The sequence below is a fragment of the Gracilinanus agilis genome, chromosome 5, assembly GCF_016433145.1.
Source record: "Gracilinanus agilis isolate LMUSP501 chromosome 5, AgileGrace, whole genome shotgun sequence".
Classification (NCBI taxonomy): domain Eukaryota; kingdom Metazoa; phylum Chordata; class Mammalia; order Didelphimorphia; family Didelphidae; genus Gracilinanus; species Gracilinanus agilis.
The window spans coordinates 68,796,219-68,816,403 of NC_058134.1; the positions used below are offsets into that span (position 1 = coordinate 68,796,219).

At 39.9% G+C, this 20,185-nt stretch overlaps 1 protein-coding gene across 1 annotated transcript in view; it reads right to left on the reverse strand.

Annotated features, from left to right (window-relative positions):
• Window positions 1-520: 520 nt before the first annotated feature.
• The window catches only part of MKX (mohawk homeobox), a 98,036-nt gene continuing 78,371 nt past the window's right edge, over window positions 521-20,185 (reverse strand). The window contains exons 4-5 of the mRNA XM_044678937.1: window positions 918-951; window positions 521-796 (exon numbers count right to left, since the gene is read on the reverse strand). Coding sequence (XP_044534872.1) covers window positions 610-796; window positions 918-951 — 221 coding nt within the window. The 3' untranslated portion in view covers window positions 521-609. The remainder of the gene's footprint in view (window positions 797-917; window positions 952-20,185) is intronic.

A 20,185-nucleotide genomic window follows, 5' to 3' on the forward strand; every position in this document is an offset into this window, starting at 1 on the left:
ACTGCATAGACAAGCAAGAAACATGCACAACAACCTTAAATACCACCCTGAAAGATACACTGGACCATATTTAATACTGGTGAATTTTTTTTAAAAGGGGGACATTTTCTTTAGGCTCAACAGATCTCCAAGTTTTAAAAACATGAAATAATGCATACATTTCAAGGGCTTTCAGCAGTTATGGATTCAGCCCTGGAATGGTCAGGCCCATCTGGAATAATACATAGACTAATAAGCATTATGGCATTGTCATTTTGAGGCATAACTATTCTGCTATGCCCACGTTAGAGCTTATTTTTGGAAAGCAAGGCACTTATTGTAATAGCAACGCAGACATTTTATGCATAGTTTGAGTAACATAAAATAAGTTAATATTTTTGATAAAAACTGATTTTTTTATAATTTATATGTCTTTTATAGAAGCAACTGGACAATTTATTTAATGTAATTAAAAAAGAGAAGACCAAGAAGTCTGAAGGGAGTAACTGCTTTACTGACCATGTCGGGAAGGGAATGGTTTTTGATGCTTGCTCCAGGTCTTGGGTTCTGACTTTACAGAAATACAAATGGCGTGAGGAATGTCCATTGGATCCCACAGGTAGCAAGCACTTAAAATTGTTGGGCTAGTGGCACTTTGACAGTCTTAACCTCTGATATATGCGATGATTTCTGAATGATGCAGCTGGTGGTGCCCTGCAGTTTGTCTTTTCCCTGCGCCAGATTAGTTAAGGCCATCGCTGCATTGATTTCCTTCCAATAGGTTTCATCTTTGCTCCCGCCCTTTCTGTTAGCTGCACTAGAGTTAAGCAAAACAAAACAGATGGTGTTTACAGGTTGTGTTTGTACCCAGGACCCAACTCTCCCAAGTCAGTGACAAATTATAACCTGGGAAAAATAAACAAGAACAGCTTCCTCACCTGTCACACTTATTGGATCCATTTTCCAGAGTGTCTGAAAAGAAAAGTAAAAATCAATTATTTTCCTTTAAAAGAAAACAAAATGGAAGTAAAAGATGGTAGGGTAAAGAGCAGGAAATGAGCAATGGTCTTTAATAAAGACAAGATTAGGGTACCATGCATTATCAAACTCCAAAGCTGCAAAGCCATCGAACAGAAGGATATGTAGAACAATAGGGAACTTACAGAAAATTCTCTCCAATTTGATAAGTATTTTTAAATACCTACTATGTGCAAAGCACTCTACTAGGCACTAATGAAAACTGACCCTGCCCTTCAGGAACTTACATTCTGCAAGAGGAAAAAAACATAGATGCAGAAAAGTAGGCACTATGTGTAAATATATATATATTCTTAGCCATAGTGGGGCTAAGCCAATCAGTTGTCTAAAGGAAGTCCAGCACTAGGATGGTGAACCCTCAAGTGGGAGACCACCAGATTACCTAAGGAGGGGCAGACTGACCCAGGTCAAATATGTAGCAGGTCAAAGCTCCCATATCAATCAATAGTAGGATCAAGTCATTGAGTGACCTCTGAATATCTAGCCTGGGAGATCTTGGGAGACGGTCTCAATGAAAAATTAAATTGAAAAAGATCTGGTATAGAAAATAAAATTTTAGTGCAAAGATTTTTTGGGACCTAAAAAACATATCCCCTTATATTGGAGGGATGTTCAGGACCCTGCATTTAAGCAGTATTTAAATGAGGAATTGTTGGATTTAATTCTACTTAGGGGATAGAGTAGGTAGGATATATGAGCCCTATAGAAGCTGTAATGTGAAAGAGGGGTTTGCTCTATTATGCTTGTATCCAACAGAAGAGCTAATGGGTAGAAATGGCAAAAAATGACACTTGATATCAGGAAATGACTTACTAACAAGTATGGCTGCCCCAAGGTTTAAAGGGCAACCTCTGAAGGTCCTGAGTTTCCTCCTTCTTGGAAGTCTTAATGCAAAAGCTTGGGAATGGTGGAGAGGGGATTCTTTTTTTTTTTTTTTTAATCTGTGGCTTTTATTAGATGGGCCCTGAGGTCTTTCCTCAAATGGAAATTCTGCTTTTCTAGGACACCGGGCTCTCTCACCCCTCATCAGTCAAAGGTAGAGAGGTCCTATCCATATATCAAGTCAATCGCTTCTTTTACAGATCTTCTTGTATTGGGCTTTGAAGAAAAGAAGTGATATCATTAGAGAAGTAGACTTTAGCTCAATATGAGTTCAAAATCAGGGTCTTCCAGGGAATGCCTATGTAAAGATGAACCAGTCATTTCACATCTGGACTTATTTCCACATCTATAAAATGAGGGGGTTGGATTGGATGATCCCTAGTTCCCTTCTAGTATGAAACATTAAAAAAACTTTATCATTAGAGATGCAGAAAAATAAGACAGCATGCTTTGAGGGTCCCTATTCCTGAAGGTATTCAAATAGAGGTTGGAGTACTACTGACTCACAATGTTGTAGAAGGGAGTAATGATTTGGGTACGTATTGGACAAGATAATGAATAACTCATATTTTCTACAGCTTAGTATTTGAAAGTTTCACAAAGCAGTTTCCTTGCAACAACTCTGCTTGCAATATTAGTAATTTTGTCCTCATTTTACAGATGAGGAAACTGAGGGTCCGGACATTTACATGATTGACCTATGGTCACACATCTAATAAGTTAGAACTTGAGCTTGAGTCTCATCATTCAAAGATTGGTACTTTTTGTACTAAATTATGTTCCAATTGCCTTGGTTCTTCATCAGTAAAATAAGCTGGAAAAGGAAATGACAAACCACTCCAGTATCTGCCAAGAAAATTCCAAATGGGGTCATGGAGAGCTGGACATGACTGAACCAAAAAAACAACTCCAAGCCAATATGGCTGAGGAAGGGGAATAATTGGTGGAGAAGGCAGAGGGACATTGACTCCAGCCTGACCCAGGAGGGAGATGAATGGGGATAATGTTGGGTCTTTATGAGGAATAGTCCATTCGATGGCTGACCTAGCAGGGGAAAGCTAGTAGATGTGCTCTCATTATCATCATCATATATTTATCTAGCGCCCAGAATCCATGTAGAGCACTGCCCATGGAGGGCATCAGTGGCACAAAGGCCAGGCATCATCTCTACCCTCAAAGATCACTTCCCAGTTGGCATCCCTTATGGTGAGCTAATCTCAGCTCTCTTTTGTCCAGTGGGATGTCTCATCCCTTTGCCTTAGTCTACCATTTCTATAAATGCACTCTGTCCTGTAGAGTGATTTCTCTAGTTATATATCCGATGAGAGCAGGATCAAAGGTCTTCAAAGAAGTCCTCTGTGGATGCTTCATCACGTTGGGGAAGTTCCTCTGGATTCTGGGAGGCTATATGAATCGAACCCAAGCTTTGGCCAAGCTGCAAAGGTCTTGAAGATAGGCTTGAGGTCTGCTGTTTAAGAACCAACCTCGTTAAATACAGAGCACATCCTCATCTCAAGGCTGGCTACTACATGATGAGATTTTTGGGCATGGAAGTAATGAAACATCAAAAGGAATCTCCCCAAATGGCCCTTAGTCCTGTGGGACTTTAGTCTTTCCAATACCACACAGTGGTAAGAGTGTTAGAGATGGGGCAAAGGAATGCAAAGAATAACACAACCTTTAAACTGTAAACTAATGTTAGTTTAACTATTCATCCTTTTAATATTTAAGTGCTATCCAATGCCCAATGGCTGAATGTTTCCTAACATTTTAGTGAGAAAATGGAACCAAACCCACAATCCCTTTTTTCCCTAAAATCCCTACCTTCTGTCTTTGTATCGATTCTAACACTGAAGGGCATGTTCATTTTAAAAATGTACAACTACTTGTTGTTTAGTCATTTTTCAGTCATGTCCAAACCTTTGTGGTTCCTTTTGGGGATTTTCTTGGCAAAGATACTGGAGTGATTGCCCATTACCTTCTCCAACTTATGTTATAGATGAAGAAACTGAGGCAAGTGGGGTTAAACGAGTTGAGTCTTCTTGACTCCAGGCCCAGAACTCTATCCACTGTGCCCCCTACGTGCCCTAATATTCAACTTGTTATTCAATTGTTTTGGTTATATCTGACCCTTTGTGACCTCATTTGGAGATTTTCTTGGCAAAGATACTGGAGTGCTTTGCCATTTCCTTCTCTAGCTCACTTTAAAGATGAGGAAAAGGAAATATATGGAGTTAAGTGACTTGCCCATGGTCACACATCTAATAAGGGTCTGAAGTCAGATTTGAACTAATGAAGAGGAATCTTTCTGACTCCAGGCCAGATGATCCATCCTAGTTTCCTAGCTTCCTGGCTTTCATAGTGAGCCTATGATACAGGAAATGAAATGTAGGATATGGAGAAGGACAAGAAAGCCAAAGGCTTTATTAACTTATTTTATATAATTATAGTTTTTCTAAATGGATAAAAAAATCATTGTGGTCTTGAGTTCAAATCCAACCTCAGACACTTCCAAGCTATGTGCCCCAGGGCCAGTTATTCAGCCCCAAATGCCTAGCCCTTACCACTATTCTGCCTTCAAACTATGCTTAGTGTAGGTTCTAAGACAGAAGGTAATAGTCTTAAAGAACTCTTGTAGTTTAGCCATGATTTCAGAACCTGCACTAGTGCAATTACTGTATTTGCTAACAACTAATGCATATTACAGGAGAGGAGAAAATCATAATCATCATAATAATGAAAAACATAGACTTAGAGTACTTTAAAGCATTCAAAGCATTTCCCATCCATGGACCTATTTGAGCCCTGCAACAATGTGAGGTAAGGACCTCAGCTATCACCTCCATTTTACAAACATGGAAACTGAGGCTTAGAAAACTTAAATCATTTGTCCATGGTCACATGGCTTGCAAGTACCAGAGGTTGAATCTAGGATGTAGTATTGACTCAGTCTATCATTCCCTGAGGTCACATTTTTCTCTTTGAACAACAAGCCATATTATAGTGGATAAGGACTCCCTGGCATTTAACAATTGATAAGTCAACATTTCCTACTTTTCAGAAACACAGGATTTACGAGTTGAGAGGGACCTTGGTGGCCTTTGAGTACAATTCAGATCTGAAAAAGAATCCCCACTACAGCATAGCCATTGAGTGGTCATCCCACCTTTGCTCGAAGACCTCCATTGCAGGACAAGCCAGCAGTCATCCATCCTTACAACAAGCCAAAATTTGCCTCTTTAATTTCTACCCATTGCTCTGATCTGTACCTCAGATTCTTTCCTTTGGGATCAAACAGAAAAAATCTAATTCATCTTTTTTTCCAAGTAGTCTATAGGCTCCTCAAGAGCAAGAATTCCCTTGTTTTTGTCTTTTGTATTTCTAATGCCCAGCATAGGACCTGACACACAGTATACTATTAATAAATGACTGTTGGTGACTGGTTCCTCGGAGACCCTTTCAAAAATGTTTGAAGGGGACAGCCAGGTAGCTCAATGAATAGGGAGTCAGGACTGGAGATGGGAAGTCCTGGATTCAAATCTGGCCTCATACACTTCCTAGCTTTGTGATCCTGGGCAAGCCACTTAACTCCCAATGCCTAGGATTGATTCTAAGATGGAAGATAAAGGTTTGAAGAAAACTATCAAGACCCTCCAGGTCTAAGCCAAAAGAGGTAGGGAATTCAACTCAGTTCCACTGATTAAGTGCCCACTATGTCCCAATGGGAAGTCTCTGCCATATGACAAAGGGTGACCTACAGTACTTTTCTCTCACAGCTCAACTGTACCCTTTCCTGGGGCTCACTGCCTTGATTTGTGCTAGCCTTTGTAGCCTACTACGTCCATTCCAAGACATCAACCATGTCTCATACCCTAGATTTCTTACCAGCCTGCACCTCTGATTTTCCCAACTCTTTTCTAGTTCTGGAACCATAATCAAGTCACTTCTGTTTTAACTCTTTGAAAAGATGTGATGATTATATCTTTATATATGATTTCCCAATCTTCCTTTCACTCTCCCTTTCAAAAAAAGAAAAAAAATGTTTTTGTTTTTTAACCAAGCAATTCATTTGGAGCCAGCAGAGTTGGGTTCAAATCCAGCTTTTTTCATTGGATGATCCTGGGCAAGCCACTTAACCCTCAGCCTCAATTTCATCCATAAAGTAAAGGAGATTAGACTAGATGATCCTTTGTTTTCCTTCCAACTCTAATCCTATGGAAGTTTTTAAAAATCCAATTAGAAAGTTAAATGATTGGAATTGAGTTTGTTGCTTTGTTTTGTTTTTTTACATAATTACAATATAATCTTAGATGTTTATTTGCCTTTGTTATAATGTAGCTGGCACATTAAAACATTTTGGGTCCTAGGCAAAAATTCCTGAAATGACTTGTAATCATATTATGTATAAATGGTAAAAAATTATGACAGCTTCATTCCCCTGGCAATGCAATGGCAATTCAGGCAGTATTTAAAATTTTGGAACAAAGAAATAGTGATGGCTGTCAGGGCTTTATCCCCTTACTCATACATACTTGAACTTTGTTGACCATTGCCTTTTTTGACTTTCCCTGTTCAGACCAGAACCCAAGTGGCTAAATAATATTTTAAAAGATAAATATGATCTTAGTCAAGTAGGATTGCCTATGAATGAAAAGGTTTTGATAGGAGGAGGCACCACATAGAAATGCAACCTGCCATAACTCCTTGGAGATTTCTGATGGAATTGTGCAAGAAAAATCCCTTCACAATCAGCAGAATCTTCAATCAACTAAGTCAGTGGTTCCCAAACTTTTTTTGGCCTACCACCCCCTTTCCAGAAAAAAATATTACTTAGCATCCCTGGAAATTAATTTTTTTTTAATTTTAATAGCAATTAATAGGAAAGATAAATGCACCTGTGGCCATCACCGCCATCCTGGATTGCTGCAGGACCCACCAGGGGGCGGTGGCGCCCACTTTTGGAATCACTGAACTAAGTCATTATCCCCTCAACAATTACCTCCTGAGAAGACTCCCATCTCTGAACCTGAAAGCCTTTGCAAGAGCTATCTGAGTGGTAGCTGTCACTTTGCCCTCATTGATAACAGTGAAAATGTAATCCATCTTTTTTCATTGGAGGAAAAGTGAAAACTTTTTCATTCACAGAATACCCTAGAAAGCCTTAATTCTCTGTAAAGTCCCACCGTCTCTCATGGTCACTTTCAAGAAATGATTCCTGCTATAGAAGCAATATTTGTTCATCTCTATTAAGGAACAATAGAGTCAAGGTGCTACCGGAACATGAAGGGAAATGAGGACTCTGTCCAGCTGGCAGAATACCAGCAGTATCAGGCTTTTCACAGAGAAGGGGAAGAAATGGGCTTTGGCTTACTTTTGCCCACAAACTAACTGCAGCATCTCAGTTGCCAAAGTGAAGCAATAGGTTTATGGAGATATTTATTCACTGGAAAGATCTGGCAAAAGTGAAACAAGTTCCATGAAGCCTGAATAACGTTAGGGGAAATAACAAAACATTTTTTTAAAAGACCATGTTAACTGATGCTATGGCTTACAAATGGAACAGTCTCGCATGTACAAAAGGGACCAGAATTTGATTTCACAACGCCCATCTGACTGAACAAGGGGACAGCGGGCATCATACTGACAGGGGGGGGCCACGTAATGCTCCCATTTAGGGTGGAGTGAATAGCTGCATCCCATGGGCTCACTAACACCTGGACCCACAAGCAGCTCCTTTGGCTGCATCCTTGAATTTGTTCCACTGAGAAGCAAGTCAAAACTATAAAAAAAAATTTTTTCTGATGTATTATAAAATACAGGGTTTTGGAAAGTACCTTTGACAGGCTAAAAGCATCTCTAAATCCTTTGGACTGTTTTTCAGGTCTTTACACACAGTAGGTGCTCCATAAATTGAAGGGAATTCAATGAGGACTTCTTGGCTTCCGGCAATGGACAAGGCACTGTCCAAACCACGGAAGTCAGTGTTTTGCTCTCGAAGTAGAACACAGTGGATGTCTAGGCATGGACTTGTGGTTCCCTTTCCAGCAAGAAAATAAAAGCCTTTGTAAGGAGGAATGAATAGAGGAAACGTCTCCCTTTCATGTCAACAGTCAGTTGTTAAAAACTAAGGATCTGACAACAAAGTTAGGCTCAAAGGTCTCAAACGGAACACGAAAAGGACAATGGCTCTAGAGACAGCTGACTGATGCCACTTGGGGGTGGGGGGGTTCCTGTGTCAAAGGTGCTCTAGGTTTGCAAAGAAACTGAAGTTGGGGGGGGCATCCTGTCTCTTCTGTTGTTATTGGTGTATTTCCCGGTGTCACCAGACAATTATGCATCCAAGGATAATCTCCTGGGGGCATAGTACAATCTAACTTTCAAAGTACTGGCAAAAGTCATAGATGGCCAACTGGGGCCCTGTAAGAGTGAAACATTGTGTTCTTGTAAGAAAGCAAGGAATCAGAGAATTGAAGAGTTTTGCTTTTTTTTTTTTTTTTTTTAACATAAAACCTAAGGCAATGTCCTAGTTCTTTTAGAGAATGGATTGCATTTGGGGAGAGGGAGATCAGCAAACATACTCTCCTCATTTTAAATGCAATATATTTTCTTAATTAGAGGGTCCTCCTCTTATATCATTTCTCCAAATTGGTAAATCTCCTGTTCTAATCTATTTCACATTTCCTTCCTGTAGTAAAGAATCAATATGCCAATTTGATTCACCAAATATTTATTTATTAAATGGTCGACTGTTCTAGGCACTCTCCTAGTTATTGAAAATTAGGTAAAAGGCCCCTGCCCTTAAGGAGCTTATATTACCAAGCACTAATGGAATGAACCATTTGGTCCATGAAGACAAAATGGAAATATATCTGTGGCTCCCACTGTTTTCACTACCTAGGACCTGTCCCCCAAAGCCAGGTAGTCTTACTTGAATCTCCCCTCCTCTCAGAAGTCCACTGGGTAGAGAAGGCATTCAGGGCAGTGAGGAAATCAAGCCTTAAGCTTCCCTAGGTCCCTAGCTGATCTGCAGTGGCAGTTAATCAGCATGCGCATAATTGGGAGTTGACTGCCCTACATTCAGCTCTGTTGTATCTCTCCCTTTGGCAGGCTCCTCAGCTTTGCCTCTCCAAAAAAACTTGACTTAAAATGCCTTTTCAAATTCTAGTGATCCCAAAATCAACTGCACTGTCAATTACTATAAAAATAACTAGTTGGCAGGAACCATTTAGTAAACCAGCCAAGGGAGAGTGTTTCAAGACCAAAAAAATAAAAATAAAAGGCGGGGGTTGGGGGAGAAGCAAGTTGGGTTGGGTAGTAAGAGAAATCTTGGATGTCGAGAAACCAAAATCATGATGAAACTGTTAAAGTGGTAATAGATATCCTTAGGCTAGACATGTTCCTCACAAAGTCAAATAGAGAATTGAGGCTGTTACCCAAATAATTTAGATCAAATACCACTTTGCTCATGCAGGCACAACTTCTAGGGCTCTGTGTCACCAGTCTCTTTTCAGATTCAGTGAATGAAATTCATAAATGCCCTAATTCTGAGCAACATCCTGAAAGTGGCATTTATATTCATAGGGAGAGACAAAAATATGGCTCACCCAGTAGAATACTTCTCTGTGGTTTCTCTAATTTAAAAGTTTCAAGGTCAGGATTTTTTTTTTTAAAACCAGCCTAACCATGGAGACTTCAACAATAGATAATAATAGAGATAATTCTCATTATCCACACTGTAGGAAGAAAGTCATGGTAGAGATAATATTTTAAAAGTGGATAATCTCCAAATCGTATAACATATGTTTCTTTGAAAGAGTGGAAGGGTTGGGATGAGGGTGAGAGACAAAGAACATTTAAGGAGCACCACATATAGGGGAGAAGGTGGAGAAAGGAAGTGAAATTGGATGTGGGAGCAGTCCTCTAGGCAATGAGTCTACTTGGAACCAGACTGGTAGTGAGAGGTCATGTAGACCACCTTCAATTTAGAATGGTTGTCATTCAGTTGTTTTTCAGTTGTGTCTGACTCTTCATGACCCCATTTGGGATTTTCTTCACCAAGATCCTGGAGTGGTTCGCCATTTCTTTCTTTAGTGATTTAAGGCAAACAGAGGTTAAGTGACTTGTCCAGAGTCACAGAGCTCATAAGTATGTGAGATCATGATTAAACTTGGGTCTTCCTCCAGGTCCTGCACTCTATCCACTGAGCCACCTCTCTGCTTAGAGTACTGGGAGATTAAGCAATGTTTCCAGGGTAAGACAGCCAGTACATATCAGAGCTGGTCTTTTTGGCTTCAAGGCTAGTTCTATCTACTATATCACACTTCCTTGAAGTACTATGTAAACTATCATAAGGATTATAATCAATCATATGTCAAGACCTACAGACATTCCTACTCTATACTTCTAAAGGACACTCTGTTCATTCAGGGGTTGCCAAAGTCAGTTTTCCAATTCTGGAGAGACAGAAAGCACTTGAGTCTTGAGGACATTCTGGGTGATCAGGGGCTTTCTGGGAGCTTTGGTGAGTTTCAAGGTTTATTTGGGCATCGAAGGTGAAAAAGTACAAAAAACATAGAACCAACTTAGAGCCTGAGGAACAAGATGGGGGAACAGCCCTTTGAAAATGCTGAAATGCTGCTTTTCTCCCAGTTTTCAAAATCTGGTCCACATCCATCAATTCTCATTCTTCCACCCACTCCCAATAAAAGCTCCTCCTATTGCTTCCCCAACAATAGATGAGATTGTGTCTTGATATAGTTGTATGGCGAACCATTATGACTATAATGTACACAAAATTTCATCTTTTTGGTGGCGTTCATAACAAGGACTAGTACTGGCTGACCAATTTATATGGACTAAACATTCTATGAGGCATCTAGGCGACTTAGTGGATCAAATGCTGGATCTGGAGTCGGGAAAAACCTGGATTTCAATCCAGTCTCAGACAGGCACTAGCTGTGTGACTCTGGGCAAGTCACTTAACTTCTGTTTGCCTTAATCCTTTGGGGGAAGGAAATGGCAAATTCCTTCAGAACTTTTACCAAGAAATACAGCATCCATAGAGGGTCACTAAGAGTCAGACACAACCGAACGACTGAACAATAACAAATGCTCTATTCTTTCGTGGGTCTTGCCTAAAGACCCAACCTCAGCCAATGCTGCTGGTGGAGAGCAATAAGAAAATTCATAAACAGAGTGTTCTCTTTAGATTTCCAAAGTAAAAGAGAATCTGATAGAAAGCAAGCTTATCCAGAGCAGGGGCTGTGCCTTTCTTTCCCCAACACTCAGTCCAGTATTTGGCACACAGTAGTTCCTTAATAAATGTTCCCTGCTTGACTGTAGGCTTTCATTACAAGTATGTGTGGTAGCAAGAACAATATGAAGTCTGAATCTGCACTGAAAAATACCACGTGTTAAATTGAAGAGCATTGCAATTCATTCATTCAACAAACATTTTTTGAGTATCTAGTGTATGACAGGAATTGAGTTTGGTACTGAAGCTACAGGACTTAGGACGCTGCCTGAACTTGGTAAGTCCTTGATAAATGTTTGGTGACCTGACATAATTCAACAGAGACAAAACAAAAGCAGTATCTGGCCTTAAAGAGTTTACATATTCCTTATCCACAGACAAACTAATGTTTTTTCATGATACTGGAAACCCCCAACTATTTAAAGTTAAAGAAGAATAAAATTAGCTGTGTGACCCTGGGCAAGTCACTTAGCCCCCATTGCCTAGCCCTTACTGCTCTTCTGACTTAGAACCAATACAATAGTAATGATTCTAAGATGGAAGGTAAGGGTTTTTTTTTTTAATTAAAAAAAAAGAAGAGTAAAATGGATTTTTTAAATATTTGCTAACTGATCTTTCCTGCTACGGAAATTAGTTATTATTACTATTACTACTAGCTAGCATTTATATAGCATTTTAAGGTCTGCAAAATGCATGTTAAAGTACATGTTAAACATGTATTTAAATAAAATAACATGTTAAAATAATGTTAAATACATGTTATCTCATTTTATCGTCACAACAACTCTGAGAGGTAGGTGCCCTTCTTCCCCCGTCTTACAGATGAGAAACCTAAACACAGAAGCATTAAGCCCCTCGCCCTGCCAATCAGATAGCCATGTGTTTGAGGCTGGATTGGAATTCAAGTTTGTCTGGCTCCAACCCTAGCTTTCTGTGTAGCACTTCCTATTGGTCTTAATTATTCGTCACAAAGCTTTTGCTATGAAGGGGGAAGAACTTAGTAAAATTTGAGGATATCCTGGCATTCGATTCAGGCCTCTATGTTCCATGTCTCGAATTACCAAGAAAAATGGTCATTATAAAGCTCTTGTGTAGTCATCTATTTGTCTAACCAGAGAACAATTCAATAGATACTTATTAAATGCCTCCTCTGTGTGAGGTGTGGTGCCTGGTGCCAGAAGAAGCCTGTGTTCTGGTTAAGGCTGACTTCTTTCCTATACAAGGAAGGTGGGATGGTAATAGTTTATAAAAATGATTTCCTTGTGCTTTACTAGCCTTCTGGTCAGTAAAGATTCCACAAAGCTTTTTTTTTTTTCTTCGTCTCCAAAATTTGTTCTGAAATATCAAGGAACGTGTCCAAATCCCAGTCCGGGGACTCTAAATCAGTTTTCTTAAGCTTTCCTTGACATTTTAAAGAGATGTGATATTTTAAGGAGACATGATCTTCCTATAATCACTGTGCTAGCCCAGAGAGTATTTTTGCTCAGTAGCTATTCTCCAGCTGTCGCCAGTGTCCTCCTTTGAGGAAACTTTTGTGGTTATTCTCTCTTGGGTGCAGGAGGTGTTGGGGGACGGATGAGAATAAGTCAACCATGTCAATAAGGCTTAGCCCCAAAAGAGGGGAAACTCATATGATCATGCTGCTCCGGGCATGGGGGCTTGTACATGATACTGGGGACTGGACCTGGGATTTCATTGGAACGAACAACTCTCGGGAAAGGAAACTCCCTCAAACAATGCAGGTTGGCACCTTTTCTGCCTCTTAGAAAGCCTAGGATTTAAAGAAAATAATTGATTTGACTAAGGCCAAGTATATGTAAGAGACTGGAGTTGAATGCAGGTCTTCTTGGTTGTCACCATTACCGCCATGTTGTTTCTAGCACATAATAGATATTCAGGAAATATATGCCAAATGAACGAATGAATGAATGAAATGAAGAGTTTATTTCAGTGATTCCCAAAGTGGGCACCACCGCCCCCTGGTGGGTGCTGCAGCAATCCAGGGGAGCGGTGATGGCCACAGGTGCATTTGGGGGCGGTGAATAACTGTAAGGGGGCAGTGATAGTATGTGTCAGGGGGCACTAAGTAATATTTTTTCTGGAAAGGGGGCGGCAGGCCAAAAAAGTTTGGGAACCACTGGTCTATTTAGTACCAAACAGTCTCCCAGATGAGCCAAGTACAGTGGCACTTCCACTTTGGCACCTCAGATGAAATAATGGAAGTGGTGGTGACTCTGTAAATGCTATTGATTACAGATACAAAGTATGAGAACCTGACTTGGGAATGGCCTTCTGAAGACCTTCTAAGTAAAACCAAATAAAAGGGAAATCCTCCTACTTCACCTTGGTTGGTTGGGATTCTGTTTATATTGGTTTAGTGTTTCTTTGCAAGGCAACCAGCTCAAGTTATTCATCCTGGGGCCTTAAAAACCAGTGGCCTCCAACACTTTTCAGCATTTGAACCAAGAAACCATTTGCTTTCCAAAAATTAAGCCAGTATTTCCTCCAGCCATGACTTCTACCATCTGGCCAGAGATTTCTCTCCTTCCTGCTACCTTCTCATGTGGGCTGGCCCCACATTAGAACTAATGTTCTCCAGCTGTACCAGCTCCCGAAGGCCTTCAGCTTTATTTTAGGGTCCCCCTTTCCCTTGCATGGATTATAACTAAAAGGTTAAAAAATAAAAGGGATCCGTCTCTTCCCAATTGGACACTGGAGCAGTGTCTTCTAAGGGAATGGGGGAGCTCTTGGTTGGGATTCCCTATGGGAAGGAGTTGGCGTATCTCGACCTAAAGAATTTCAGGCTCAAGGACAGGTCTATTTCTCTAAGAAGTGTAGCCTGTTCCAGGAGGGCACTGCTCCTGCCTGTAGGCAGACCTGTTAAAAACAGCAGTTTGCTTTTCTCTCTGTAAATTAGGAGGGGATTACAGCTTTGAAAGCTAGTCCTTATTACGTGTGGAATAAGAACCTCTGGCTCTGAGCTCAGCACCAATTTCCATTTGTGTCTTTGTTCTATTCTGATCTCATCAGTCTGAGCTGACAGAAAGACGTGCAGGAAATGGGATTTATAATTTGAAAACTTATTTTCTATATAAATAGAGCCCCACCCAACTAGAAGGTCTCACCACCCATTCATTCTACCAGTCTTTTTTTCAAGGCAATTTTTAAATATGCAGTATTCTTTTTCCTCACCTCTATAGTTAAAAAATATTTTCTAATTCCACATAAAGAATTTTTAACATTCACTTTTAAAAAATTTGAGTTTCTAATTCTCTCCCTTCTTCCTCCTTCCCCCCTTGAGAAGGCAAATGGCATGATATTGATCATATGTTATGTATAATTCTTGATACTAAACCTTTTTACATATAGTTACTTCTATTTACTTTGACCCCAAGTGATCTAAAAAGCTACCCCCCTCTTTCCCCCTCTCTTCTACACATCCTTCCCAATTCCAATATTTCTTCTAAGTTTCCTGTGTGGTCTAGGTTAAGGAAATTACAGCTGAGTGACCAGGAAAGGGGTCTGGAAATGCTGTTCATTTTTGATTCTAGTCTAGCAATATTGTTAACTCCTTGGGTGGTCCTGAACACAGTGCATACATTAACCACACCTTTATTTTCCCCATCTATACAATGGGATCGAAATATGGCCATCCTATAAATGAGTGGCACGTAGTGCTTGGAGAAGAAAGATGCTCAGTGCAAAATATTTTAATTCCTAGTTGCTTTCTAGTAGCCTGATTAGCTTAGCAAAGCCCATCTGCTTGGATTAATGGATTAAGTGTGCAGAATCTATTATCTTCAAGGATGACATAGCTCTTCTGATGCTGATCTGTTTTCCCAAGCCAAAGAACCATAACATGCCAAGACAAAGCCCTGGAACCACATTAAAGCAAGCATCTATTAGCTTTAAGTGTCCCAAGGGTTTTTGTTACTTCATTTTCTCAAGAGGAATATTTCGGATGTTACCCCAAAAGCTTAAGCCATGGAAGCTGATTTTTCCGGCCAAGACTTCAGAAAATGACCTCGTGGGGGATGAGTAGCCTATGGGTAGTATAATATAAGCTCTGAATTTCACGGTGGCCCGGCTCTACTTCTTCCACAAAGTGTATCTTAGCATTAAGTTTCTCTGCCTCTGGTCTGAGGCTGATCTTCCACCCCGCTCCACCCCCAGTCCCAATCTGGATATTCATAGCTCTCCTGGGCTCAGAAACAAGAACTAAAATGGGAAGTCAGTCCATCTTCCACTGAGGTCAACTTTATTCTTAGCATCTTATGGAGACTGGACTAGTCTGTTAACATAGTCCGCTGCAGCTCTAGCTGGCTGAGCTTGTTTTTGGTAAACAGACAGCTGCATGGTGTTAGGCTGCAGAGAACTAACACTCCTTTCTTCAGCACCAAAGGATCATTCCAGAGAAAAAATATGTATTTATAATAATCTAGAAACTGGCTGCCGAAGCCCTGGCTATTACGTAGCCCTTTCAGCCCTTCCAGTGTCTTGGAAAACCATCGCAAAGGGCTTTGCCTTTGATATATGAACCACGTTGTATCTTTAAATTGGCTGACGTTGCTACCTTGCTTTTCAGCATTCCTCAAATTACTGTCTTCAGCTGTGATGCTCTAGAATCTCAGTGTTGGACCTGTCTGCCTGCATTACTACTGAGAGTGACATTAAAAAAAAAGGAGCTGGTGATGATCCCAAATTCACAGCTATTTTAGATATGCAGAGAATATTGATGAACATTTCACTCACAGCTCAGCTGTGATATTTATTCATGGAAAGAGCCCAGATCTTAGAGATAAGAGATGAAGCCAATTCAGAGTCTACCTCATAGATACACCTCAGTGTCCTCTTTTAGAGACTCAACTTAACTTATCACATGCAAAATTACATTGTTGCCTACTCTGAAGTTTAAGGGTATCATCCACCACTGTTCTGCTTTTAGCTTAATAACACCTAACAAAATAGCAAGGTCTAAACTGAGGAAGGAGTGGGGTAGACTAGAGAGAAATACACTTAAATCGAGTAATAATTTCTGCCAGTTCAGTCTATTTTCTAATAGGATGGAAGCTTCTTGAGGACAGGAATTGCTTCTTTATTTGTTTTTATATTGCCAGTAGATTGTCCGGAGAGTTTTGACATTATTCAGTCGTTTCAATCTTGTCCAACTCTTCATTGATATTTTCTTGGCAAAGACACTGGAGAGGTTTGCCATTTTCTTCTTTAGCTTATTTTACAGATGGGAAAACTGAGTAGTATATAACTCATAAATGTTGGTCTGATTGATGGGTGCTTACTCTGTATAATCTGGCTCTAATCTGTCTTTCTCGTCTTCTTATGTTACTTTCCCTCAAATACACTATGGTCCAGTCAAATGACTTTCTTGTGCTTCCTCATACATGGCACTTTGTCTCCAAGTTATTGTACTAGCCCTGGCTAGCCATCTCCTAGGCATGAATTGTTCTGCCTCTTGGAATCCCTACTTTTCTTCAAAGCTCATCACAGGCACTACCTTCTCTATGAAAACTTTACTCATGCGCTCTAGTTGCTAGTATCTCCTCTTCTTTAATTACTGGGTGTTTATTTTTTAAAACACATTTTGGTTTTGTGACCATAGATGCACTTTTTAAAAATGTAAGCCTCTGGAGACAGGAGGTCCTGAGTTCAAATCTGATCTCAGACACTTCCCAACTATGTAACTTTGGGCAAGTCCCTTAACCCCCTTGCCTAGCCCTTACCACTCTTCTGCCTTAGAACCAATAAACTATATTGATTCTAAGATGGAGGGTAAGGTTGTTGGTTTTTTTTTTTAAAGAATATAAGCCTTCTGAAGGAAGGTACTGTTTCATTTTTGCTTATTTCCTGTACCTAGTATAGTGCCTCGCGCATAGTAAGTGCTTAATGAATGCCTACTGATTGCTTTGATGAGTTGGACTTTAGAATTTAGGGGAAGGGCACATGGAATTCAAATGGAAGCAGATAGAAGATGAGATGGGGCAGCACCTAAAGGGCAGCTAGCTGGCAGAACTGCCTGAACTTTTAGATTTTGATGAATATAACCCTGGGAGGAAACAGAATTTGTTGGCACTCAGGAGGGCACCAAACCACTGCCCTTTAACATTCGTGACAGGAGGTTTGCACAGTCTCCAGTCTATGAGTAGCTATGGAGTCTCTAGGAGCTCTCTGTGTATAGTCTTGGAGAAGTGCTAATGTATACCCATGTCAGACCAGAGCCTGTCTATCAGGGCAAATTTCCTGGCTTATGAGGAAGTGGTTTCTACCTCAACACTAGAGGTTTGCTCTAAATAAAGCAAAAAGTAGGTGTCAAGGAATATCACACTGAGATAACCCATATTAAGTTAACTCTCTAATTCACTTATTCATTCATTTCTATAAATAATTCATGCAGCAAAAAGCATTTGGTGAATGCTGTGTTTGTGCAAAGCACAAATCTGGTTAGTTTTGCCAATGCAAGTAAATGCTAGATAGAAGTATGAAATCAACTGCTACTTCTGTTCTCTGGGAAAATTGTTCATGTAACTGTCATCATTCTATTCACACAAGCAGGTTCTTATTATATAATAATTCAGTGAGAAACAGGAGTATGACCACAGTAGAATAAATGGAGAAGTTGTTAGTTTGACATGTGCTCTGGAAGAAAGACCAGTATATTGGTATGTCCCATAGCTCACACTTCCTGGGAAGTTGAGAAGTATCTCTTTTTCTTGGTTCCAAGTTCCATAAGGATACTATACTCTCTCAGATCTCCAATATATATTCTTGTGGAGACATTAGAGAGAGAACTAATGGCAGGGAAGGTCCACTCCCGAGTCCGTCCCTTGCCTACCACTATCATAACAATTCTTCTTGTTGTCTTTGGACTCAGTCTGGACCCAATCAAAATCAAGTGCCATTTCTTCGGGCTATTATTTATGGAATTAGTACTAAGCCTGCCACAGTACTCCTAACAGAAATAAGAATCTCAGGTCAAAAAACACTGTCCTGAGATCAATGCCTCTGGTTTTGAAAGTATTTAACTTAGCTGTGTGGATGGAGTAGCTAGAGAGTCAAGCCTAGAGATGGGAGGTCCTGGGTTCAAATGTGACCTCAGACACTTCCTAGCTGCATGATCTTGGGCAAGTCACTTAACCCCCATTGCCTACCCCTTACCACTCTTCTACCTAAGGACCAATAAATAATATTGATTCTAAATTAACAAAACAAAACAAAACAAAACAAGGGAAGTCAGGCTTCACCCCCAAATTTTCTATAATACTTCATGGAAAAATAGTTTTAAAAATTATATGATTTTTGGAGCTCTATTTATTAACAAGTTTTCCTTCTTACATCAGACCTAATTTTATTTCTTTGTAGCTTCTACCCTTAACTTCTCTCAATGTTCTCTTGGGTTAAACAGAACAAGGCATATTCCTCCTATTCTTTAACCTTTCATATACTTGAAAGTAGCTATTTCAGTGACACTCAAAAAAAAAAAAAAAGAGAAACCTCTGACATTCAGAAGGAAACCACCATTTTCTTTAAAATAAATTGGAGCAGACTTCAGAAACATCAAATTGCTCTCCCCTCGCAGTCGAAACCCTTATTACAATAATCCACTGTCACAAGATCTGTGTTCTCTGTTTGGAAAATAAACATCATGGGGCTGCTTCAACATTTCAGACCCAGCTGGAGGCCTTTGTGTAAGTCAAGGAGTTTTCGCCTTTATTTTTCCCTTGGGAAAATAAGGTGAGAAATAGTAATCCACATGGGTTTATCAAAAACAAATTATCCCGATCTAATAGGTTCTTTCTTGGGTAGGATAACAAGCTTTGGAAATTGGAGTCAACTTAGTGTCTGCTGCCCCTTAGCAAAATATTTGATCCAATTCTGCATAAGAAGGAAACTAGGTTATTTCATTACACATTTCCATAATAAATGGGCAAGGTTTTACAAAGTGCTTCTTGGCTGTTTTTAATGTGTTACTTCTATAATATCCCTCTGAATGTAGGCTAGAGTTTCATGCCCTTTCAAAAGAAAGAGTAGATAGAACTTTGATACTTAAAACTAGAAGGATCTATGATTTCACCAGAGTGGACACTCCTTCCACTGATGCAGATAACAAGCCCTCTAACTTAAACGCATGTCTTGAAAGTTGTGGTGACTAAAGAAGTTTATTACTGTGAGGGTCATCTGGTTGGTGAGCCTTTCTAACTGAACTTCAGACAGGACACAAAACAGCCTGAAGTGAGCAGCTAAAACTATCTATCAGACATAAATCTTGTAACTCTTTCTTAATGAGTTATTATAACTAAGCATGGTCTGTAATAATTCAGAATTAAATCGCCAAACTTTCACAAATACTAATTTTAAAAACTGTCTCCTTGGAAAAGCATTATTTTTGAAACACGGTTTTTTATAGACAAGTACTTGGACATTTAAGATCTCGGGTAATTTGGCAAAGTTATGAGGGGAAACCTAATGAATGGTTCTACAGCTCAACCTTGACAGAGTCTGAGGGTCCTTCAGCTGGTATCTCCGGAAGTGTAATGTCATGGTGTTCTAGTTTCCACTAGCTTGTAGTAAATCGTGCAATACTTCAACAATCTGTGCTAGATTCCCAGCCAATATGGCGTAACATTCCATTGGTACCACTTTGAGAAATGGACTAGAACTCATCATGTGATAACTGGGAAAGTTATTCATTTTAGCTATTCTTGGCTCACCACAAGAGGTAGTATGCAAGGATGACTTAGATGTGTGTGTGTGTGTGTGTGTGAATATGACTACGTGTTTGTATGATTATGTGTGTATGTGAGCAAGTAGTGCGGTATAATATCTAGAGAGCCGGTTTGGGGGTTAGGAAGGCAGGGACTCAAGTCCTGTCTCTGACACATACTGGCTGTGTGACCTCGGTTAGTAATTTAACCTCTTGATGTGCCAAGCAACTCTCTAAGACTGTACGATGTAGAGAAGACATTAATTTGCCATAGGTGAAAGGAATCCCCATGGTAAGAGTTTCCTACGGTGAGGAAA